The following is a 26620-nucleotide window of genomic DNA, read 5'->3' on the forward strand; positions in this document are numbered from 1 at the left end:
TAAACCAACAGAACAATGAATTATTTTCAAAGAAGTTTTAATATTATTGCAAAGCTAAAGAATGTCACTTTTTTCTATTAATTAATTAATTTATTTTTGGCTGTGTTGGGTCTTCGTTTCTGTGCGAGGGCTTTCTCCAGTTGCGGCAAGCGAGGGCCACTCTTCATCACGGTGCGCGGGCCTCTCACTATCGTGGCCTCTCTTGTTGCGGAGCACAGGCTCCAGACGCGCATGCTCAGTAGTTGTGGCTCACGGGCTTAGTTGCTCCGTGGCATGTGGGATCTTCCCAGACCAGGGCTTGAACCCGTGTCCCCTGCATTAGCAGGCAGATTCTCAACCACTGCGCCACCAGGGAAGCCCAAGAATGTCACTTTTAACTTTGCTTTTGTTCTTCTGAGGAAAGTAGATAAGTAATGGCTGGCAAGCATAAGTGGGAAACGTCACATCCCAAATTCTCCAAACACTATCCTCACAGCCTCTATTAGTATACTCTTCCAGTAGGCCACAATATGAAGAATTAGCTTTCCTATATCTAATCTATGATTATTTTTTGTTTTAAACCCTTTTATACCTCATGTATTAGTGATCTGATTTGTATTCACTGGTGATATTTGCACATATACACTTTAACTGAAGTTACATGGAAAGATCTTAAGCAAGATTCATTGTCTTAATACATCTTTTATACTTGCTAAATCAAAGGCAGAAAGATAATTGAGTACCCCCATGACTATTAGGTATTGCTCTTAGACACTAATATGTCTATGATTTAATATTTTAATCCTGTATTTATCTTGAGAATAGGACAATAAAGCTGCTTTGTAAATGTAAAGATTTAAAATGTTTGTCCAGAAAACACTTTTTGTAATCTTGTTTTGGCATTTCTTCTTTTCTTAATATACCAGGAACCTCAAAAATGGAAGTAGTGCAGGCCTATTTCCTATTTCAGTTTTTATTTACTGGGCTACTCTGTGTCAGGCACACAGGGGATACAGAGATTTAAGATACAGTTCTTGCTCTCAAGGAGTAACAGTCTAGAACTGTGCTGTCTAATATGGGAGCCTCTAGCCATGTGTGGCTATTCAAATAAGTTAAAAATTCAGTTCCTCAGTCATACTAGTCACACTTCAAGAGCTCAGTATCAAAAAAAAAAAAAAAAAAAAAAAGAGCTCAGTATCCACATGTGGCTAGTGTATTGGAGTATACATGGAGAGTACCTTTCTATCAGTGCAGAAAGTTCTATTGGATAATGCTGGTCTAGAAATCATGTGGGAATCACAAGGTAGAGCAAGGTGATTTCAGACTAAGAAAGATCATGTGTGAAGTGAGCATAAGAATGACTTGGGGGCACGTTGAGTCCTGCCAGAGATTCCGATTTGAGGAATACTGTGGGAGTCTGTTTTTAACAAATACCCCAGGTGATTGCGATGCAGAGTGTGTATAAACTACATTGAGAAAAACCAATGTAGGGTAAGTGGGAATAGCTCAATAGAGTGATTCTGAACTTTCTACCTAAATGGCATCTGGGTGCTTGAGCCAATTTAAATTTGATTTAGAGAGACAAGAGTCATGGGACTAAATTTGTACCTTAAGAGTTATGGAGCATTTTATACCCATTATGTGTCTGAAGACTTATATTATTATAAGAGCCTTTAATTTGTCATGTATACTTTAAATACGTGAAAAAAGGTATGTGCTAGTTTCAGTCAAGATAGGCTAGGCTATGCAACAGTAAAAAAATAACCCCAAAGTATCAGTGGCTTTTTCCAGAAGGAAAAGAGAAAACTCTGGAAGCCTCACACTAACAAATTCTTCTGTCAAAAGTGACAGACACCATTTCTACTCACAATTCATGCCAGAATTAGTCACAGAACCAACCTTAAGGAAGTCTGGAAATGCATCCTACTATGTGACCAGAAGAGAGGAGAAACAGATATCAGTGTGTAGCACTAATGATTACCCCCGTGATGGTAAAGGAAACATGGTGATCAAGCTGCAAGAGAGATGAGACCTCCAGAAACACACAGCAGGGTGGTGAATGGCAAAGACATAAAGGACTAGGATGAACTTTCAGAAAAATTCTTGGCTTGGAGAAAGAAGCCAAGATACAATGACCAAGAACAGAATGCTGAGTTAGTGTTTTCTGAACAAACATCCTTGATTACTTCTCTCTTCTAGAGAGCCTTGATCCTGAAAGGGATTTTATCTGATGCTTCAGGTTCTTTCTTGAGAAGCTAATGTAGAGCATTATGATAGAGGCACAGGGACACGTCTGTGTGCTAATTTACTATGCCAGAGAAAGACTAGGGAGCCAGCAGCTTTGGAGGAGTCCTGCCTCTTTCTGAACCCGGGGTGAAGAATGTTCAGTCCAGTGGTTGCCTGAAAGACCCTTTCTATACCTCAATAAAGGCAGCTCTTGGAGAAGCCATTTATTCCACTGACACCAGGAGTTGCCTGTTCTGCAACTGCATCATTAGCTGTAGCTGAGATAATCAGTGAACATGCAGTGTGAGGGAGAAATAAACCTTTCTTGTAAGCCACTGAAATTTGGGGGATCATTTGTTGCTGCAGTATAACCTCACCCACACTAACTGATACTATGCTTATTCTTTCAGTATCTATGCAGATGAAGCCATTGAGATTCATCAGGCAGGCAATGATGAATTAAAAATGGGAGATAGGGAGAAATATCTGTTCAAAAATACTATTGGGTGGGCCAAAAGGTTTGGTTTTTCCCATAGGATGGCTCTAGTAGCACTTAGTTGCCGTTAACTTCATTCGAAACAATTTTGTTAGATTGTATGTGACAGCTGTCATATCAGTGTGCATTTAAAAAAAAGACATCAAAATTGGTGAATTTTGGTGTAGCCATTTTAATATTGAATATGGAAGAAGAAAGCAACATTTTTGGTATATTATACTTTATTATTTCAAGGAAGGTAAAAACGCAACTGAAACGCAAAAAAAAGATTTGTGCAGTGTATGGAGAAGATGCCGTGATGGATCGAAGGTATCAAAAGTGGTTTGACTTTGAAGTTTCATGCTGGAGATTTCTCGCTGGACGATGCTCCACAGTTGGGTAGACCAGTTGAAGTTGATAGCAATCAAATCGAAACAATAATTGAGAACAATCAACATTATACCACGCGGGAGATAGCAGACGTACTCAAAATATCCAAACCAAGCATTGAAAATCATTTGCACCAGCTTGGTTACGTGAATCGCTTTGATGTTTGGGCTCCACATAAGTTAAGCCAAAAAAACCTTCTTGACCATATTTCCACATGCGATTCTCTACTGAAACATAATGAAAACGTTCTGTTTTTAAAACAAATTGTGATGGGCAATGAAAAGTAGATACTGTACAACAGTGTGGAATGGAAGAGATCATGGGGCAAGTGAAACGAACCACCACCAACCACACCAAAGGCCAGTCTTCATCCAAAGAAGATGATGTTGTGTATATGGTGAGATTGGAAGGGAGTCCTCTATTATGAGCTCCTTCCAGAAAACCAAATGATTAATTCCAACAAGTACTGCTCCCAATTAGACCAACTGAAAGCGGCACTCGACAAAAAGCGTGCAGAATTGTTCAGCAGAAAACGCATAATCTTCCATCAGGATAACACAAGCCCACATGTTTCTTTGATGACCAGGCAAAAACAGTTACAGCTTGGCTGGGAAGTTCTGATTCATCCACTGTATTCACCAGACATTGCACTTTCGGATTTCCATTTATTTCGGTCTTTACAAAATTCTTTTAATGGAAAAAATTTCAATTCCCTGGAAGACTGTAAAAGGCAGCTCGAACAGTTATTTGCTCAAAAAGATAAAAAGTTTTGGGAAGATGGAATTATGAAGTTGCCTGAAAAATGGCAGAAGGTAGTGGAACAAAAGGGTGGATATGTTGTTCAATAAAGTTCTTGGTGAAAATGAAAAATGTGTATTTTTACTTAAAAAACCGAAGGCACTATTTGGCCCACCCAATATATTAGAGGAACTGACAGGTGGGATTTCTTGATTAAGGCATACAGAGGAGAGTATTTTAGGTTCTCAGGCTTCTTTAGGTGTGGGCAAGAATTGGGAGAATTCTCTCCCAATATCATGAAAGGGGAGTAAAACCAAAGACTGATCGAAAGACTAGAGAAATATTTCTAAAACCTATGACAGAGAGTTAAGGAAAATAATCGAAAGAAAAAATGAGCAAAGGAACTAAACAAGCATTGCATAAACTAGGAAATAAAAATTGCCCAAAAATATGAAAAAATGCTCAGCTTCATTTATACTGAGGGAAATTCAAATCAGATGGGAGTGTGAATTGTTACAACCTTCCTGGAAAGTAACCTGATGGCATATATTAAAATTTAATACTGACCCATAAATCTTCATAAGTCTGTTGTCCCCTCTCCTCAAAAAATTCCAACATATAAAACACATGCACACACATTTCCTACAGCACTATTTATAATAGGAAACTGGAAACAACTAGAATGTCCATTCATAGAGGAATGTTTAAATGAATTATGAAACATCTATACTATGGAATACTACTTGGTTAGTAAGAAGAATAGGATCTATAGATATGGACCTTTAAAGATGTAATTGATACATTACTAAGAGGAAAAAAGGCTAGTTCCAGAGCACCGTAAGAGCATGATGTCATATTTGTAAAAAAAAATTAACAAGGGGAAATTTTAAACATATATTAGTTTTCTCTTGCTGCTGTAACAAATTACAGCAGCAGAAAGATGGTGGCTTAAAACAACACATGTTTATTCTCTTAGACTTCTGGAGGCCAGAAGTCCAAAATCAGTGTTGCTGAGCTGAAATCAAGGTATGCATAGGGCCACACTTTCTCGAGTTGTTAGATGAGAATTTTCTTTATCTTTTCCAGCTTCTGGTGGCAGCCAGCATTCCTTGGCTTATGGCCACATCATGCCAATCTCTACTGTCATTTTCACATCATCTTTTCCATTTCTATGTCAAATCTCCCTCTGTCTCTTTTTTTAGGATTTATTTTATTATTTATTTTATTTATTTTTGGCTGCGTTGGGTCTTAGTTGCGGTGCATGGGCTTCTCTCTAGTTGTGGCATGCAGGTTTTCTCTCTCTAGTTGTGGCGCTCAGGCTCCAGGGCACGTGGGTTCTGTAATTGTGGCGCAAGGGTTCCAGAGCATGTGGGCTCTGTAGTTTGTGGCACACAAGCTCTCTAGTTGAGGTGCGAGAGCTCAGTAGTTGTGGTGCGCGGACTTAGTTGCCCCGTGGCATGTGGGATCTTAGTTCCCCGAACAGGGATCGAACTCACGGCCCCTGCATTGGAAGGCAGATTCTTTACCACTGGACCACCAGGGAAGTCCCTCCCTCTGTCTCCTTCTTAGAAGGACACTTATGATTACATTTAGGTACATCCAGATAATCCAGAATAACCTCCTCAAATCAAGATCCCTAACTTAATCACAGGTACCATGACCCTTTTCCCATATAAGGTAACATTGACAGGCTCCAGAGATTAGTATCTAGAATCTAGATATTTTGAGGGCCATTATTCAGCCTGCCACAACATGTTTATACTGATTTATGAACTTAGAGAATGATGTTGAAGGATAGATATACGCCAACTTTTAAATGTAAGTTTCTTTCAAATGGATGTGGTTGGGGAAGGAGAGGGAAACTATTGAGTTTTTCTATATACTTTGATTGTTTGACTTGCTAAAAATAGTAAAATAGAAAAATCTGGAAAAGAGAAGAAGAGCAAAAATTTCAAGTAAATGCAAACAAAAAGAAAGCAGAGGTAGTAATATTAATTTTAGTATAATGGAATTCAGAAGGAGGGGGAGTAGGAGGGGAAGAAGAAGAAGAAGAAGAGGATGAAGAAGGGGAAGAGGAAGGAGGAGGGATTTAATTGCATAGCAGCTGCTATGGAGGATTTTAATTGAACTCTCAGTGACTTTGATCTTAACAGTTTTAAATAGAACTTAGTATCCCATAACAGAAGATACATACTGTTTTTGTCCAAGGAACATTCACAAAAATCAAGCATATGCTTGTTCACAAAGAAAATTATAGTAAATTTCAAAAAGAAACGATACAGTTCACATTCACTGGCCACAATGTGATAAACTACAATTAACATCAAAAGGATAGCAAAGTAAAATTTATCTTTTTGAGTTAGAGGAAATCAAAACTGAAATTACAAAACAAAATTATAAAAGAATAACAATGAGAGCCTACATAGCAAAAACTGTTGGTATGTGGACAAAACAATTCTGGGGAAAAAAATAACATTTTTAAATGCACTTTTGAGATTTAAAAATAGTGTCAATAAGTAAACCAATCATTCCAGTTAAGAAGTTAGAAGAAAGAACAAGATAAACTAAGAAATTTGGGGAGGAAAGATAGAAGTGTGTCAATCAGTTATTGCCACAAAAATGCTGTGTAACAAACATGCAAAATATCTCAATAGCATACAATAAGCATTTATTTCTTGCTCATGCTGATCAGCTAAGATCACTCTGTTTCAGGCTGTGGGATACTTGGGATGGCTCTCTCTCTGCACCAACTGTCCCATTCTGGAATCCAGGCTGGAAGGGCAATGGCTCCCTGGAGCATGTTCTTCTCATGGTGATGGCAGCCCAAGGGGTCATTTTAGAGCAAAGGAAGTGTAGTGGGCACATGGCCATGGGACCCACTGGACCTATCACATACTGTACCACCCAGAAGCTGCTGCTCTGAGACAGTGATGAAATGGTCTTTTGAAGGTGCAGCTGAGGTGCCAGCTCAGAGATGATACCCTGTAATGATAAGATGCCAACTGCCAGGACACATTATATACCCAAAATCAATTATCATTATTAGTACTATACTCCCAATAGGTATCATATGGGTTCAGGAACTATGGTGGAAAATGTAAGCAGCCCCTCTTACCACCATTGCTCCAGTTATCTGCTTGGAGCATTTGTGCTTCCTATCCCCACAACTCCAGGTTCTGCTTGTCTAGAGGTCCTTCTTCTAAAAAGTGAGACACTTTCACCAGGGCACACAATATGAGTCCCATTAATTTCTTTTATTATGGTAAAATATACAAAACAAAGTTTACCATTTTAACCATTTTTAAGTATACAACTCAATGGCATTAAGTACATTTACATTGTTGTGAAACCATCACCATCATCCATCTCCAGAACTTTTTCATCTTCCCAAACTGAAACTCTGTACCTATTCAACAATCACTCCCCATTTCCTTTTCCCTCCAATCCTTGGAAACCACCATTCTTTCAGTCCTATGAATTTGACTATTCTAGGTATCTCATATAAATGGAATCACACAGTATTTATCTTTTTGTGTTTGATTTATTTGTTAGCCCAGCATCTTCAAGGTTCATCCATGTTGTAGCATGTTTCAGGATTTCATTACTTTTTAAGGCTGAATAACATTCCATTGTATGTATATATCACATTTTATTTATCCACTCATCCATCAATGGACATTTAGGTTCTGGCTATTGTGAATAATGCTGCTAACAAACACTGGTGTACAATATCAGTTTGAGTCTCTGTTTTCTTTTGGGTATATATCCAGAAGCGGAATTGCTGAACATATGGTTTTTCTATGTTTAATTTTTTGAAGAACTGCCATACTGTTTTCTACAGCAGCTGCACGGTTTTACATTACCGCCAGCAGTGAACAAGGGTTCTAATTTCTTCACATCTTTGCCAACACTTGTTATTTTCTGTTTTTGTTTTCATTTTTATATAATAGCTACCTGAATGGGTGCAAATGGTATCTCATTGTGGTTTTGATTTTAGTCCTCTGCTCATTTTTTAACTGGGTTGTTTTTGTGTTGGAGGAGTTCTTTATATATTCTGGATATTAACTCCTTATCAGATATATCATTTTCAAGTATGTTTTCCCATTCTGTGGGTTACCTTTTCACTCTGTTGATAGTGTCCTTTAATTTAAATTTTAAATTTAAATTTGTTTTAAATTTTAGTGAAGTCCAATTTGTCTATTTTTTTCTTTTGTTGCCTGTGTGTTTTGGTATCATATCCAAGAAATTACTGCCAAGTCCAATGTCATGCAGCTTTCCCCCATGTTTTCTTCTAAGAGTTTTATACTTTTAGCTTTTACATTTGTTTGATCCATTTTGAGTTAATTTTTACAGATGGTATAAGATAAAGGTCCAACTTCATTCTTTTGTGTGTGGATATCCAGTTTTTCCAGCACTATTTGTTGAAAACATTGTACTTTCCCCACTGAATGCTCTTGGTATCCTCGTCAAAAATCATTTGACATATGTGTGAGGGTTTGTTTCTGGGCTCTATGCTGTTTTGATTACTGAAGTACCATGCTGTTTTGATTACTGAAGGCTTGTGGTAAGTTTTGAAATCAGAAAGTGTGAATCCTCCAACTTTATTCTTTTTCAAGATTGTTTTGGCTATTTGGGGTCCCTTGAGATGCCATGTGAATTTTAGTTTGAATTTTTCCATTTCTGAAAAAGAAGTCATTAAGATTTTGAAAGGTTTTTAATTGAATCTGTAGGTTGCTTTGGGATTAATCCCATTACTTTTAAGCTTTGGTTGCTGCCCTGTTACTTTGGACAAGAAGAATCACCATTCTGGCAGTAGTAAGTGACCCTTATCATTCGGAAGAAGTGGGGCTGCTGCTACACAATGGGGACAGCTAGGAGTATGCTTAGCACCCATGTGACCCACTTAGGTGCCTGTTGGTATTCTCATGCCCAGTTTTAAAGGCAAATGGACAAGTGCAGCAACCCTGGCTGGTCTGAAAAGGACATGTTGTCCAGGGGCTCAGACCCCTCAGAGATGACAGTCTGGGTCACTCCACCAGGGTCACCACCTATATACTAGCAGAAGTGCTAGCCAAGGATGGCTTTGTTTGTTCTTTTCCTTTAGGTGTAAGGTTAGATTGAGATTTCTTATTTCCTGAGGTAGGCCTGTATAACCATAAACTTCCCTCTTAGAATTGCTTTTGCTGTAACCCATAGATTTTGGATCATTGTGTTTCCATTTTCATTTGTCACCAGATATTTTTTAATTTCCTCTTTGATTTCTTCAGTGACCCCCTGGTTATTGAGTAGCATACTGTATAGTCTCCATGTTTGTGTTTCTTGCAGTTTTTTTCTTGTAGTTGATTTCTAGGCTAAGAGACTAGATCTTAATTATTCCCATCACAATAAAGAATTATTATGTGACATGATAGAGGTGTTACTAACCCTATGGTGGTATCAAATCAACATACCGCACACCTTAAACTTACACAATGTTATGTCAATTAAAAAATTATAACACCTGCTTTTATCTTCTGAGCCTAGAACTTCCATTTTACTTATTTGTATGTATAATTTTAATATTCACTAGGGACAAAACTACCCTATAAACAGAAGGAATATTATTCTTTTATTCAAAACCTCCACGAGAATTGATCACCATTTCGGAAAATGATGTTTCCAACAGTAACATCATTCAATTTCTTTGAGTGACCAATAAAACACACCTGTTATCAGTATGCATTTAAAGTTGTAACACTGGTACTTCCCTGCGGTTCAGTGGTTAAGACTCCGAGGGCACTGCAGGGGTCATGGGTTTGATCCCTGGTTGGGGAACTAAGATTTCCCTATGCCACGTGGTGTGGCCAAAAAAATAAATAAGTAAATAAAGTTGTAACATTTAGCTCTTCAGGAATCATGAATTTAGTCTCTATTTTAAAATACCAAATAGAGTTATCAGTATGCTATTGAACAGTTTTACTTCTTCCATATATAAGAGAAAGCACCTGACTACTTCATTGTTTTCTAGTGTAGCAGTATCTGGGCATTTACATATTGAAATGCATATTTTATTAAAAATTGATTTATTTCTTTTTATTACAATAAAGGCATTGGACTGATCCTTTTTGAAACTGTGTATATAGGTAAGTTATATATGAATTTTGTTTTACGATAGTGGGTGTGATAGATGTTATAAACGTTCCCATGTTATAGTAAGGAGGGTTTGCTAAGTCTGATATAGTTGAGAACCACAATCTCAGAACAAGTTCTTTGAGGGCAGGAAATGTCTTCTGATTTCTTACAGCACCCTTGCACCCACTAAGCTCTCAATATTTAATTTCACCCTTTTGCAGTTTCTGTTTCGCCTTTTCAGAAGCCCTTATTTGCTCCTCCATTCTGGCAGTTTCAATTTGGATGCAGTGTCTACCCTCATGTAGGTAACTGCAGTAAATATGATCTAAGTCAGAGTGGTCTCAGTCCCTTTGTCAATGATTAGAGGCAGGCGAGTGACCCAATTCTGGTTTGAGACATAAGGAGAATTCTGCTGATGAGCTTTGAGAAAGGTTTACACTCATTAAACACACAAAAGGAACAACAGGTTTTCTTTCACTGGACATTGTTTGTACAATGACACCTGGAATTATAGTAGGCGTTTTTTTTTTTTTAATTAATTAATTAATTTTTGGCTGCGTTGGGTCTCCGTTGCTGTACACGGGCTTTCTCTAGTTGCAGTGAGCTTAGTTGCTCCGCGGCATGTGGGATCTTTCTGGACCAGGGCTCGAACCCATGTCCCCTGCATTGGCAGGCGGATTCTTAACCACTGCGCCACCAGGGAAGTCCTCATAGTAGGCGTTTTTGATCACAGGTATTATTAGCCCCCCAAACAACTGCTGAGAATGACAGTTTGGCAAAGATGGAAGGAAACCAGGGTGCCTGATAGTTCTGAACCCTCTATCAACTCATTCCAGAACCTCTGAAGTGCTTGTTACATCTGATAGAGTTAGGTCTTTTCTTATTGTCAGCAGCATGCATCTTTACTGATATAACCCTCTTCACAAGCAGTTGTGTTGCCAAGGAATATTTATATACACTGTACGCAATACTGGTCAGAATGCTATATGGGGAAGCTGTAGCGATTCTCTCACAGTCATCAGCTCCTATTCAGACCATATGTATTATAACTGAGAGTCTCATGTAGGGTTCATGAGCAACTGATTTATTTTACATTGACAGTAAGCTATACAGTCTGGCTGTCCAATAAAAACTTCTTGTGCTCTAATTCACACTTTCATGTCACCACTGCTCAGATAAATTTAGAAGTGAATTGTTCTAATCCCTAGCAAGGCCCAGTGACACAATACATATTTTTTCAATGCATACAGGGATCAGATTTAAAGAGTAGCAAGGGCTATCTTTTGGCAAGTTTTACTTAGCAAGTAGAGAAGGCTTCTTTCTGAGGAAAAAAGGTTTAAATGACTAAATTTATGAATCTAATAACCCTCCCACTTGGTAATGCTAGTACCCAAAATGTACCAGCACTGGTTTCCACAACTAATTTTTGATATTTGTCTTTTCTTCTTCTCTGCACTTTTTCTACCAAAATCCTTTATCCATTTACTTTCCTCTTCTCATCTTCCTGACCCTTCCTTATCCATAGAAACTATGTGCTTTGCCTGATGTATAGAATTACAACTATTCCCAGTTCTCAATGAGTCTACAAGCCCCTTCAAAAATCCTTGCAGTACTCCCCAAGGGCAGATTTTTTTTTTTAAAAGAAAGAACATGCTGGATAGAAGTTTACAAATTAAACAAACAGTCTTTTCTAAAATTTTATTTTACTACAGTCTATAAGTACTGCTATTTGTTTGAACTGCTCACATAAATCCATTCCATCCAAAAAGGAAATGAAAGTGCTTCTAGCAGTGTAAGCACAGTAGGCAAGGCCTACCCAAAGGTCTTCCACTAGAGTCCACAAAAAATCCAAATGTAGTTAAACCACAAACTGGATGTTCTTATTATCTGTGCCATAAGAGATTTTCAAAATCAGTTTGTTTTTTTTTTGTTTTTTGTTTTTATTCATCCATCCATGGCTGTGTTGGGTCTTCGCCTCTGTGCGAGGGCCCTCTCCAGCCGTGGCAAGCGGGGGCCACTCTTCACCGCAGTGCGCGGGCCCCCCACCATCGCAGGCCTCTCACTATCGCAGCCTCTCCCGCCGTGGAGCACAGGCTCCAGACGCGCAGGCCCAGCAACTGCGGCTCACGGGCCCAGTTGCTCCGCGGCATGTGGGATCCTCCCAGACCAGGGCCCGAACCCGTGTCCTCGGCATTGGCAGACAGACTCTCAACCACTGTGCCACCAGGGAAGACCACTGAGCTGATTTCTGATAACTAAGTTGTTATCACTGAACATAATTTATCCTAAATGATTACTGGCATCTGGAAGACCTTGGGGTAGGGGCTCTTCACAAGTAACACAAGCACCAGTTGCACAGGGACAACCAGGCATCCCCAGAGCAGCCGCACACTCCAGACTTCCTCCACTGCTTCTTCCTCACCGTGGTACTCGGGCTTGAAAGCTGAGAGGACAATGCTCAAACTCTTTGAAAGTTTTTACAAAGAACACTAGGGAAGGAGGTATTGTGAAGTCCTAATTTTTTTTTAAATTTATTTATTTTATTTTTGGCTGCATTGGGTCTCTGTTGCTGCACGCGGGCTTTCTCTAGTTGTGGTGAGCGGGGGCTACTCTTTGTTGCAGTGCGCAGGTTTCTCATTGCGGTGGCTTCTCTTGTTGTGGAGCACGTGCCTCTAGGCACGCAGGCTTCAGTAGTTGTGACTCACGGGTTCTAGAGCGCAGGCTCAGTAGCTGTGGCACACGGGCTTAGTTGCTCTGTGGCATGTAGGATCTTCCCGAACCAGGGCTTGAACCTGTGTCCCCTGCATTGGCAGGCGGATTCTCAACCACTGCGCCACCAGGGAAGCCCCAAGGTAACTAATTTTTGAGATATAATCTAAATACTAAAAATGATGATGAGATCTTGAGTCCTTAGCCTATTATTTATATTGCCTTGGATTCATTAAAGTTATTTTGCATGTCCAGCCTACTTTCTATCTCACAGCATACTGTGGAGGATTAAGGGAGATAAAGTATGTGACAGCCTAGTCCGTGTCTGCATACCCAGTATGTAATATTCCCATCCTCTTCCCCATCCCAAAATAAAGAGGTTAGTCCTTCAACTTTCAAAGTACTTTGTAAAGAAGAAGAAATTAGTTTTTCTATCCACATCCTTGTCAGCATAATTCTGAATTTCTCCCAAGAGTAACTTTTCTTTTGTAAAATAAACTTTATACTATTTGAAATATACATGAAGCTTCATTTTTGTTCGGGGTTCTTTACTTCCCATTCTGAAGTTACTTCTGAGGAACTGAAACCCCAGAAGGTAATCACAACAAAAACATATTAAGTGGTTTTTTTTTTTTGAAAATGATGATTCAAAGGCAGACTTGTAGACTTGTATCTCTTCAGAAGATAGAAGGCAAATGCAGCCTCTGAAGGGAATTGTTCTAATTATTGCCTAAAAAAGTAGTCATACAACTACATTCAAGGACATAAGACAAAGCACTACTTTAAAACTAGAATGACTGAACAGTTAGGTGAAAAACATAGCTGAGATAGGAAAGGGAAATGGACTTAAGAATAATTTTAATTGAGACAATAATCCATCAGTCCTAGATGCTTCTGTTAACTGAATATCTTGAATCACATTGTCTCCTTTTTTACCTTCCACAATGTCTTCACTGAAATCTCAAAGCAACATTCTCACAGAACTAAATAATAGTTATCATTTTGTTAGGATTCAAAATTTCAATCCAGTAGCCATCAGGATCTTGAATAAATGCCAGGCCTTTCATTTTACCTGTAAAACAAAATGATTTTCATTACTGAAAAGACTTAAAAAAAAAAACCTTAAAAATTTAAAATACATTTTTTATTAATTCAAATTTTAATTTGCATTTTAGTTAATTACATTGTTTTGTTTATAGTTTTAACTTCAAAAAATTCTATTGTCGGTGTTGCCCAGATGCATGATTTTCAGAATGACACATTTTATCTTCTCCACATAGCTGTAAACCAACTCTCCTGAAATAAACTGTGGGACTGGCTGCATCTTGTAAGTATCAGGTATTTATTTCACCTGCACAGTATCACTTCATGCTACTAGTTGAGTAGTCAAAGAAACTGTCTTATTTTAAAGAGGATAAAGGAAATAGATAGGTGCTCAAGGGAGGAGGTAGCATGGCTTATCTACACAGCCAAAGGACCCAGATGCTTAGGTCATACACTATTCTATGTAACCCAAGCTCTGCCAATCAGATTCTTTCTCCCAGGAATTCAAAACTGGGATTGAGAGGTTAGTAGGTCTAGTAGTAGAGTTCTTTGCTTAAATGGAAAAATGTGACCTCGGAAATTTATTTTGGTACCAAGATGCTGAAGTAGTTTGACTCCTATCTCTGGCTCCTTTCTTCAAGATCAACCCCAGAGGAACACAGATTAAAAAAATTGGAAAAAAAAAAAAAAAAAGTACAATGCCCCTGACGTGATAGTTGGGGAGAGGAATGGTGGGGGTGGGGTAGTGACTGTTTTAACCTCCTTTGTGTGGAAGGGGGTACTTTTGGCTGGAGCACAAGGCAGTCCATCATGGCTGTGGGAGAATAAACAGGAGTTTTGTTAGTTTGGCTCTTGCTTCTCCCAGTACCTTGGGCATTAGCACCTACTCCCACAGGGTGGGGGGTTGAAACTACTGGTTCGAATGTCCTCGGGAGTAGATAAGGGCAGAAAGACAGGTGGGTACCAACTGATCTCCCAGAGGTTTCACTTTCCCCACAACCAGGATGAGGGAAAGACAATCCCAGAAGTGTCTCCTACTAATACTACTACTCCATCAGGGACAAAGGGGGGAAAAGGATCTGACTACAGAATGTGAAGTATTTGTTTAACTCTTATTTTCTCTCTCTGCTCAGCACATCTCCCTGAGATCATCTGGGTTTTTAAGGACTGAGGTCTGGCCTTCCCCCATTCACACTGCCTGATGTTTGGAATAGCTACTGGTTTCAGTTTCAAAAAAAACAAACAAAAAACCTCTGAGACCAAAATAATGAGAATTTGAGGAATATAACTATAAAACAAACAATGGATTATACATTCAAACAGAAGAACAAATATTAGATCAATGGGGACCAAGAACTATTAAAACATGTAAAAGCAATGAGGAATATTCAATATGACCAATATGAAACAAGAACAAGAAAATATTAAGGGAGCCCAGCAAAAATTCAGTATCAAAATGATAATAGCTGAAATTAATAACATAATAGATGAGAATACAGAAGATAAATATAAGAACAGATACATCTGAGGAAAAATTAGCTAACTGGTATGCCAGTTTGAAGAAATCTCCCAGAAGGAAGGCAAGGACAAAGAAATAACAAATATAAAAAGCCTCTAGAACAAAACAGAAGAAACTATACGAAGGAACACAAATCACATTTTTCAGCAGCAACAGTGGATGGGAAAAATAAGACAATATAGTTGCACTTTCAAGACTGAAGGAAAATAAACCTAAGATTTTATAGTCAACAAAACTGTCATTCATATGTATAAAGGCATGGTTCTGGGACATACAGAGCTTCAAGAGTTTTGCCTCACAAACCCTTTAAAAACAGTTGTGGTTGAGGTACTTAATAAAGGGACAGAAAAATCTGAAAGATGCTGCAAGAGATCTATGGAGAAAAAATATATACCTTGATATATTTATTATCTTAAAAAAAAAAGCCAAAGCCAAAGAAAAAGGAAAAATAAATCAATAATATCCCAGCCTGAGTAATAGTAACATAATGGAGGTAGAGGGGAGCAAGTTCTTTCCTTACTAGGGAGGAGGATATTTGGATATCAAATCTCCTAATTGAAAAAAAAAAAAGGATTGAAATGAAACAGTGAAATATTTCAAATGCAAATTAAATAATAAATTATGGTGGCAAAAACAGATCTAAATAAAATAATTATAATACATGTAAATCCAACAAAATCCAGATATATACTATGTCAAGCGATATACCTAAAACTGAAGGACACACAAAGGTTGAAAAAGGATGAAAAAAAAATCAGGAAATTATTAACTGAAGAGACTTGGTGTAGTTACATTAACAGCAGATGAAACAGACTTTAAGGAATTTACTTTTTTGGGTGGTTAGATACACCCGAGAGAGTGAAAGCTGGTGGTCACTGAGAGAATGGTAGGGTCAAGGGGTGGAGAGAGAGCCTAGGTCCTTGATAGCTCTCTAGATCCTGTGACTAGTCGCATGTGAAGCCACCCTAGGTGCTGCCTTTCAGTTCCCTGAGATAACTAGTTATTCTTCCAATCATTTCCCTTCTTTCCTTAAGCTGGTTGGAGTAGAATTCCAAGTTACTTGCAACCAAAAGGATTTTACTACAACAGTACCCTCTGTGGGTGCTTAGTAAATGTAATATAACTAAACAGAGGCCTGAAGAAAACAAGTAGCAGACTCACCATCATCAGGTTTCTTCACAAATTTGACTCCCAGTTCTTCAAATCTTTTACAAGCACCGTGAACATCAGGAACAGCAATTCCAATGTGACCTTAGGTAACCACCCCCAAAACAAGGCAGAGAGAAAGAAGGAAAAATTACAACAGGGTACCCATGTGCCACAAGTGGCTTCCAAAACTAGTTTATTTCAAAACATAAGGCATCTGAAAACAGACTGAATCAAGTTGGTTCAAAACCTATAATATATTAAAGAACAAGAATCTAACTGGCTGGGTATAATAAATTAATTAGTTGCTCTGAATTATAAATTATTTAACATAGCCCAATACTGGCTCATAAATAGTTTGATCTGTTAAGAATAACCTACAACACAAAAGAGTAACCATTTACTCATGCTTAATAGGCTTATTATTGATACTGACTACATAGCAGCCAATTTAAATTGGTAATACTGTTGTTTTGATTGAGAGATTTTAGATCAAGGCAGAAGTGTATGCTGGCAGAAATCAGGATTATTATTAACCATCATTTTTGGTTTTTTGTTTCTTAAATTAAAACATCTACTGGAAATATAATACTGAGACTGAAAAGTAAAATCATTGTGAGAGAGTAAATGTAAAAAGTTTAGACTGAGATGATGAAATTAAACAACTCCTAAATAAAATTATTTGTGGAAAATAAAAATAACCATACTCCTAACAAATTGATTATACTTAATGTTTTAGATTGCTTACAATCATAAATAGGTACACAATGGAAAAATCACACAAATCCATGTTTATTACACACAAATAGGCAAACATACCAAATCCCCGAGGGTCTGAATTGCCACTGTGGTAACTCTGGGTCTCATCATCTTCAGTGCCCCAATTGCTACAAAAGGAGGGAAAACATAATTACAAGTGACCTGGAGAACAGATATTCTGAAAAGAAAGCTGCAACAATCTTTGAAATCTTTCCATGTATATATGCTACTTAATATACTTGGTCTAATCTCTGTTACTGTAAATATTAAGTTTTCAACTACAGAAACAGCAAATGGGCAAAGAATGACTAAGGAGACAATAAAACCAGGCATCTGGATAAGAACAATAATTATAATAATAGCAACTATCATTTCTTGTGCTAAGTACTTTATATTTCCTTAAGTCCTCAGAACAGCTCCAAGGGCTAGATCTGAGTATCTCCATTTTATAAATGAGACTGCCACTTAGGGAGGTGATATAACTTGTTTAGGGTTGCAGAGCTATTGTCAGAGCCAAGACTCACGTCTAGGTCTTTCTGATTCCAGGGCTGTTTTGAATCAGGAGACACATTAAATCACACACCCTGAAACAAATGCTCTTTTGGTATTTTTTAGCAGGTGCACAGAAACAACATAAAGAATAAAAAAGAAAGAAGGGGAATGCCAATTTCAACAAAAATGCTGAAACTATGAAGACCTTACTTATAGTACCTAAACATTCCTTAGCTACCGTTTGACAAATATCTTGTCATTTCAGTCTTATATTCTCTATCTAAAAGGCAAATGATCTCACTTGCCCTACCTATGCCACAAGAACAATACAAAGACCATAAGATCCATATAAAATACTCAAACATATTGTTACAAGTTGAAAGTGATTAGGTAGACCTGGTTTGAATTAAGCTGATAAGAAAGGAAAAAAAGTTTAAAAAAAATAAGCTTCAAAAAAATGTAGAGTATATAAAAAAAATAAAAACTCATACTCACTGTGTCAGTTCAAGTGTAGCTTTTCTGGAGAATGCCCATGCTACTCTTTCATCTTTATCTTTTGGGATGTCATTTTTATCCTCATAAGCCAAGAAATAGAGTGAAAATTTCATAGTGGGAAAATCTAATTTTTGGAGTAGTCTGAAATTAAACAACAAGTCTGAATCAATTAACAATAGGAAAAGCTGATTCATACTAAAATCAACATAACAATATTCAGGTTCTACTAAGAATAAGAGCTGTACATGGTGAGGCTATTTTAATAGAAAAAGCAAGGAAAATCAATTTAAAAAGTCATTTAAAAAAATTTATTCATCTGTATATATCAGTGAAATAAAATTTTTTTAAAAACGGAAACTTTTGTAATTCATCAATTCTTCAAATATAATGAAATTTAGTTGGATTTATGGTACTTGCTTATAAATGGCAAAAGGTATCTTCAAAAGAAAATTTTATTTATTTTTAGTGAAAAATAGAACACATCACACCTTATTGTTCTTTCAGCTATATGGCATTGAGTTAAAGAAAAATAAATTTATTGAGTTCTTACTATGCCAAAACTAGGAAACTGAGGATAGGTGTTAAGAGAGAAGGACAGATTAATATCACAAAAGACATGAATGGCAACAATAAAGTGGTTACAGTATCAAATACTGCAGAAAGGTCAGACAGGATTAAGTCTGAGAAGAGGTGAGCAGATATGGAAAGGTCGTATGAGGGCAGTTTCAGCAGCATGCGACAGCAGAAGCTGGAGAATGGGAGGTGAGCAAGTTAAAGAGTAAGTGGTGGTCTACCTGTACAGATGGTCATGATGACGGGAAGGACAGCAAGAGAGCGGAGGGCAAGAATTATCCTAGAATAGAGAAGACTTAAGCTTTTTTGCAGGTTGAGGGGAAAGAGCAGTGGAAAAGGAGAGACTGATCATGAGAGTGCGTGATGAATTACTCATCCTGAGGTTCTGAGGAAGATTCATTGAAGTTGTGGCCTCTAAACTCAGTTTAAAGAGTGTAAGATTATTTTGCAAGGAGTAGGGTAGAATGAGGATACACACAATACAATTTTCTTTAGATTGTGGAGGATTAAATGCTCAAACATGACCTCATTCAAAATCAACAAGAGGGAATCGTTGCAGCGTAGCAAATGGAAAGTTTCTAGAGTTCTGTTCCAAATCTTTTACTTATTACTGTCATGTAATATGCCTTGGCCCACAAAGAGCTAGGCACTGACTCATCACAAATAAGATTTACTCTAACATGTTTATAATGACGTATCAAACACCTCAAATAGTCCAATTCTGAAAACTATCTCTGCACCTACCAAAGCAGACGGACCAATCGGATGGGAACTGGAACACTTGAACCTGTTTTTACTTGCTTTTCTCAGCTCAGCAGTTGTACCCTAGTTGGGGGCTCTTTAAAAACAAGGTCAACATTGGAGTCGATCAAACCTGGATTCAAATTCCAGCTCTGCCATATGCCCACTGTGGAATCTGGGGTCATTAAGTTAATGTCTTTAAGCTTTGGTTTCTTCCTTCCATGTAAAATAGGGATATAAGCTATCTCATAAACCTACTGTGACGACAACGAAATGAGATATAAAGTGCCTGCCAAATAGCACGTGTTCAGTAAATCTGGTTTCATTCTGCCCTTTAAATATGTCATAAATACATGCAAAACTACTTTTTCTGGAAAGAATTATAGGAAACTGTTAACAGCAGTTATCTTTGAAGAGAAGGACTGGGGGAGGGAAGCTGTCACTTTTCACTTTGTATTTCTCAGAATTGGTCAGATTTTCTAACATAGACATATACTGTATTACTTGAAGTTTTCTCTCAATGTCAACGGAGGTTATCTAGGCAGTAAATTAAAGATCGTTTTATTCTTTATGTATCTATATTACCAAAAACAAATAAAAACCCTCATGTTATTTAGGGAAACAAATCAAGAAAAATAAATATGTCTTAAAGATTATAAGATCAGTGAATATTACCTATTCAGCAAAAGAGAACACATCCTATAGAAATGGAATAGATGGGCCAGTTTACCTAAAACTTAGAAAATGAATGAGTTTACCTAAAACTCATTCATTTTCTAAGTATTGTGTCTTAATAGCTATATCTTTTCTGAAGTAAACAAGAAGCTAAAAGTGGCCATAACATCAAAACAGTCTGGACACATTAAGGATTTAACTGGCAGCTCTTAGAAAGAAGGGAGTCAAAGAAAATGCAAGTATTGGTGTCATGTTGCCCAGTGAGCCTGGCTGGGATAGAGGAGAGGAACCTGACAGAAGCCCTGGTCAGTCAAGCCTAGTCCCAGACTCCTGGCCAAAAGGACTTTTGTGACCTTTGAAGCAAACTTGAATCCATTTTTACAATGGATCTGAAAACATTCCCTATATTTGCAAAGCTATGTATTTAAACATTATAGGCACCAATAAACAGTTTACTTACGTCATTCCAAGAATTCTAGTATAAAAATCCAACGACTTCTTAGGATCCTTAATTCGCAGCATGGTCTGCTGCAAGAGAAAATCCTAAAGGGAAACAGTATATATTAAACACCTTTAACTTTTACTACTTGCTACCAACACTAATTTTGCTTCCTGTAACAAAATACCAACAGTCCACCATTGTAACACACTGTTTAAGAAGAAAGAAATTTTGTCCCCCTCAGTCCATCATGGCTTTATTATTATTAAATACCTGTGTTCAGTCCATAAAGGCTATGCTCAAATCCAGGTACCTTAGTCACAGAGTTCTTTTGTTTGTTTGTTTTTTCTTTTCTGTGCCAAGTGCTGTAAAACAAGTTCAACAACCCTGTTTATCCTATCCCTATCCTTATCCTATCCTATCCCTATACCTATCCTACAATCTTTCTAAGAAGCAATTTGGATCTGAAGAGTCTTAAAGAGTTCATACTCATCGATCAAAATGTTGCCCTTCTAAAAATCTAAGGAAATAATTAGAAACTTGGACAAAGATTTATGTATAAAGACATTCACCACAACATTTACACAGTAACTACGGTCCAGACACTGTTCTAAATGATTTACAGAAATTAACTTATATAATCTTCACAACTACTCTATGAGATAAGTATCATACCATCCCCATTTTACTGCTGAGAAAGTAAGTGGCAGAGAAAAAACTTCAGTCCAAACAGTTTGGTTCCAAAGTCCTTGCTTTCAACCACCTTGCTAAACTACCTCTAACAATGAAGAAATAGATAAATTATGACACAGGCATAACAGAATGTATGAAGACATTTAAAATGCTGCTTTAGAAGCACTTGGACATGCCCATGGTATATGACATACATGTTATATGTCAATTTTATCTCAATAAAGCTGGAAAAAATAGTTTAAAAAATGGAAAGATACACCATTTTTCTGACTTAGAAGACTTAACATGATAGATTACTTCTAAGAAAACACAAAAATAATATAAACTCTAAAACCATTTTTAACTTTTAAAAAGGAGTCTATACATGGCAAAAAGATTAAAAGTATATTCAATGTTAGTGGAGTTATTCATAAAAAATAGAGGTGTGTAAATCCTTTGTTGCCAAAGTATTATTTGGACGATATAAAAAAACAAGCAGGGCTTGCTTTTTATAAAATGATCAAGTTATTCTATGCTCAGATAACAGTTTTATTTTTATCACCAAAATATTCTGCTAACTCTCTGTAACAGAATACCTCTGCTACTTTTGATAAACACTTGAATGATCTTGGAAAAAAGTTCCTTTCTTTAAAAGTTTCTAAAAATCACTGTTTATTGCTATGGTTCTAAAATATTGTTTGAAATAAATATATCTTGCATTTAAAAAAGACTTAAGTTGATGTCTTGTCTCATGAGACAGTTCTTAACTTTGTCTTTCCCTTACTATGCTCTAAATTCAGAATAATAAAAGATGTCTTTTATGCTCAAACTATCTTTGGGTTTTCTGGGATGATTACAAGGTAACAAAGATTTGCTCCTTTGCCTTATAAAAAGGAAGAATGATAGAAATAATCAGTCTTTTGTGAGGGTCGGGGTGGGCAATCTCCAAATCTAATTAATTTAAAACTACTGTGAGAAAATTTTAAAGGTACAATCAGGGATACTTCTAGTACATGTACTACGTACCTACAATGTAATCCTGACAAAACTATAAACAGTGGAGCAGGGAGTGAACCAAAGGGTCAAAGTCAAGGTCCCTTTGAGCACCTCTTAAATGGATTTTCTGGTATAAGATGTGAACTCAGGTAAAGCTTCATTTTTTACCTATGGATGGCCAATTGCTCCAGCACCATTTGTTGAAAAATCTGTCCTTTCTCCACTGAATTGCTTTTGCATCTTTGTGAAAAATCTGTTGGGTTTATTAGTGTGAGTCTATTTCTGGGTTCTCTACTCTTTTCCAGTGATCTATGTCTACCTCGCTGTCAATACCATGGAGTAATGATTACTGCAGCTATATAGTGAGTCTTAAAATCAGGTAGACTGATTCCTTCCACCCTATTCTTTTCAAGATTTAGTTATTCTACTCTCTTTGCCTTCCACATAAATTTTAGAATAACCTTGACTATATCTAAAAAAAAAGGTTTGATAGGGACTGTGTTAAACATATACCAGTTTGTGGAGAATTAACATCTTTGCTATGCTGAGTCTTCCAATCATGAACACAGTACATCTCTCCATTATTTAGATTTTGATTCCCTTTATCAATGCTGTATAATTTTCAGCATACAAATTCTGTACATGTTTGATAGATTTATACCTAGATATTTAATTTTGTTGAGCAATTGTAAATGGTATTGTATTTTTAATCTTAGTGCTCATGTGTTCTTTGCTAATATATAGAAATCCAATTGATTTTTGTACGTTTATCTTGTATTCTGCAACCTTGCTGAACTCACTAGTTCGAGGTTTTTTAGACTCCTTAAGATTCCTATGTAGACAATCATGTCATCTGCAAATAGGGACAGTTTTATTTCTTTCTTCCAATCTGCCTGACTGTTATTCCCTTTTTTGCTTTACTGTACCAGCTGGAACTTCCAGCACTACGTCAAATAAGAGTGGTGAGAGCAAACTTGCCTTGTTCCCCAAAATTAAGGAGAAAGCATCACCATTTAGTATAATGTTAGCTCTTAAGTTTTTCATAGATGCTCTTTATCAAGTTGAGGAAGTTCCCTCCCATTCCTATATTTTCTGAAAAAACAAAAGTGTTTAAATCATGGTGTTGAATTTTGTCATGTGATATTTCTTCTTTAGCCTCCTAATATGGTGAGTTACTGTGATTTTTTAAAATATTGAACCAGCCTTGCATACCTGGAGTAAACCCCACTTGATCATGGTATGTGATTCTTTTTATATACCACTGAATTCTATTTGCTAATATTTTGTTAAGAATTTTTACATCCATACTTATGAAAGATATTGGTCTGTAATATCGCTTTTTTTTTGTACTGTCTTCACCTGGTTTTGATATCAGGGTAGTATGACAGCTTTATAAAATGAATAAAAGTGTTCCTTCCTCTTCAATTTTCTTGATGGGATTGTGTAGAATTGATGTTAATTCTTCCTTAATGTTTGGAAGAATGCTCCAGTGAAATCATCTGGAACTGGAGATATTTTTTAAAAAAGATTATTATGAATTCAATTTCCTTATGTTATAGAGCTATTCAAATTATTTATTTCATATGGGTAAGTTATGGTAGTTGGTGTTTTTCAAGGAATTGGTCCATTTCATGTAAATTGTCAAATTTATGTATGTAGAATTGTTTTCAGTATTCCCTTATCACCCTTCTCTTGTCTGCAGTCTGTAGTGGTATCCCCTATTTCATTCCTGATATTGGTAATTCGTGTCTTCTCTCTTTTCTTGTCAGTCTTGATACAAGTTTGTTAATTCTGTTGGTTTTTTTCAAAGAACCAGCTGTTTCACTGATTTTTTTCTAATTTGTTTTAAATTTCATTGATTTCTGCTCTTTATTATTTCCTTCCTACTGCTTGCTTTGGGTTATTCTGCTCTTCTTTTTCTAGGTTCTTGAGGAGGAAACAAATTATTGATTTAAGACATTTCCTATTTTCTAATATATGCATTTAATACTATAAATTTCCCTCTTAGCACTGTCTTAGCTGAGATGCTTTTTACATTTTCATCCAGTTCAATGTAATTTTTAAAATTTCCCTTGAGACTTCCTCTTGATCCATGGATTATTTAGAAATGTGTTATTTAGTTTCCAAGTTTTTAGAGATTTTCCTGTTATGTTTCTGCTACTGATGTCTAGTTTGATTCTATTGTGGTTGAACATGCTCTATATAATTTCAATTATTTCAAGTTTGTTGAAGTTAGTTTTAGGGCCCATGATATGGTCTACCTTGGTATATCTTCTGTGGGCATTTGAAAAAAAACTGTACAGGCATACCTCGGTAATATCATGGGTTTGCCACCACTGCAACAAAGCAAAGATCACAATAAAGAGTCACACAGGGACTTCACTTGTGGTCCAGTGGTTAAGACTCCGTGTTCCCAATGCAGGGGGTTCAATCCCTGGTCAAGGAACTAGATTCTGCATGCTGCAACTAACAGCCCGCATGACGCAACTCAAGGAGCCCGCATGCTGCAGCGAAGATCCTATGTGCCGCAATTAAGACCCGGTGCAGCCAAAGAAATAAATATTAAAAAAAAAAAAAAAGTCACACAAATTTTTTGGTTTCCCAGTGCATGTATGTTTACTCTCTACTGTAGTCCATTAAGTGTGCAATATTACTATGTCTAAAAAAATGTACATACCTCAATTAAAAATACTTTATTGCTAAAAAATGCTAACCATCATGTGAGCCTTCAGTGAGTTGTAAAGGTTACTGATCACAGATCACCATAACAAATATAATAGTGGAAGTTTGAAATATTGCAAGAATTACTAAAATGTGACAGAATCAAGCAAATGCTGTTGGAAAAATAGCACCAACAGACTTGTTTCATGCAGGGTTGCAACAAACCTTAAATTTGTAAAAAAAACTAATATCTACAAAGTGCAATAAAAACAAGGTATGCCTGTATTCAGCTGTTACTGGCTGGAATGTTCTATAAATCTTGATTAGATCTTGTTTATTGATGGTGTTGCTGAGTTTGTCTATATCCTTGCTAATTTTCTGTCTAGTTCAGTCAATTGTTGAGAGAGGAGCATAGTCTCCAACTAAAACTGTGGATTTGTCTATTTTTCCTTCCATATATCAGTCTTTGGTTCACATATTTTTGCAGTTCTATTGTTTGATGCACACACATTTAGGATTGCTATGTCTTCTTAGTCAATGGACCCTTTTATCATTATATAATGTACTTCTCTATGATAACTGTCTTTGCTCTAGAGTCTACTGCATTTGAAACAATATAGCCACTCCTGCTTTCTTTTGATTAATGTTTATATATGTTTTTCCATCCTTTTAGTTGCCTCTGTCATCACATTTGAAGTGAGTTTCGTGTAGACAGCATATCGGTGGGGCATGTTTTTACTTTTCTTTCAGTTTTATTAAGATATAATTGACATACTGTATTATATAAGGTTAAGGTATACAGCATGACTTCAACTTACATATGTTGAGAAATGATTATCACAAATTTAGTTAACACCCATCACCTCACATATAGATAACCTGGGGCATGCTTTTAAATCCACTCCACCAATATCTGTCTTAATTGGTATATTTACATCTAATGTAATTATTGAAATATTAGGGCTTAAATTGGCCATTTTATTTTTGTTTTGTTTTCTGTTTGTCCTTTCTTTTTATCTTTGCCTCCTTGTGGGTCACTGGAATTTTTTTTTATAATTCCATTTTGATTTATCTATAGTGTTTTTGCATACACTCTTTGCATAGCTTTTTTTTCTGTGTGTGTGTGTGTGTGTGTGTGTGTGTGTGTGTGTGTGTGTATGTGTGTATACCGCCATGTTATTCCTAGGGTCTCAAGGTCCCTAGCCAGTCTGCCATTCTCTCTGCTTTTCAGAGTCCTCCTGTTTTTGTTTTATCTAAGCACAGCTCATTTTATTGCATTTCACTTTGTTGCAGTTCACAGGTATTTTTTTGTTTGTTTTCTGTTTTTTTTTTTTTACAAAGTGAAGGTTTGTGGCAATCCTGTGTCCAGCAAGTCTGTCAGTGCCATTTTTCCAAGAGCATTTGCTCACTTTATGTCTCTGTGTCACATTTTGGTAATTCTCACAATATTTCAGACTTTTTCATTGTATTTGTTATGGTGATATGTGATCAGTGATCTTTGATGACAGTATTGTAATCGTTTGGGGGTGCCATGAACCATGCCCACATAAGATGACAAACTTAATTGATAAATGTGTGTGTTCTGACTGCTCCACTGATAGACCATTGCCCCATCTCTCTCCCTCTCCTCAGACCTCTCTATTCCCTGAGACACAATATTGAAATTAGGTCAATTAATAACCCTACAATGGCCTCTAAGTGTTCAAGTGAAAGGAAGAGTTGCATGTCTCTCACTTTAAATCATATGCTAGAAATGATTAAGCTTAGTGAGTAAGGTGTG

General features: G+C 36.8%; 1 protein-coding gene across 1 annotated transcript in view; it reads right to left on the bottom strand.

Moving 5' to 3' along the window:
• Positions 1–360: 360 nt before the first annotated feature.
• GLO1 (glyoxalase I) overlaps positions 361–26620 on the bottom strand; it is a 32260-nt gene continuing 6000 nt past the window's right edge. The window contains exons 2-6 of the mRNA XM_082347900.1: positions 20533–20615; positions 18084–18224; positions 17157–17224; positions 16353–16442; positions 361–13700 (exon numbers count right to left, since the gene is read on the bottom strand). Coding sequence (XP_082204026.1) covers positions 13612–13700; positions 16353–16442; positions 17157–17224; positions 18084–18224; positions 20533–20615 — 471 coding nt within the window. The 3' untranslated portion in view covers positions 361–13611. The remainder of the gene's footprint in view (positions 13701–16352; positions 16443–17156; positions 17225–18083; positions 18225–20532; positions 20616–26620) is intronic.

The sequence above is a fragment of the Balaenoptera borealis genome (assembly GCF_965194805.1).
Source record: "Balaenoptera borealis genome assembly, chromosome: 12".
Classification (NCBI taxonomy): domain Eukaryota; kingdom Metazoa; phylum Chordata; class Mammalia; order Artiodactyla; family Balaenopteridae; genus Balaenoptera; species Balaenoptera borealis.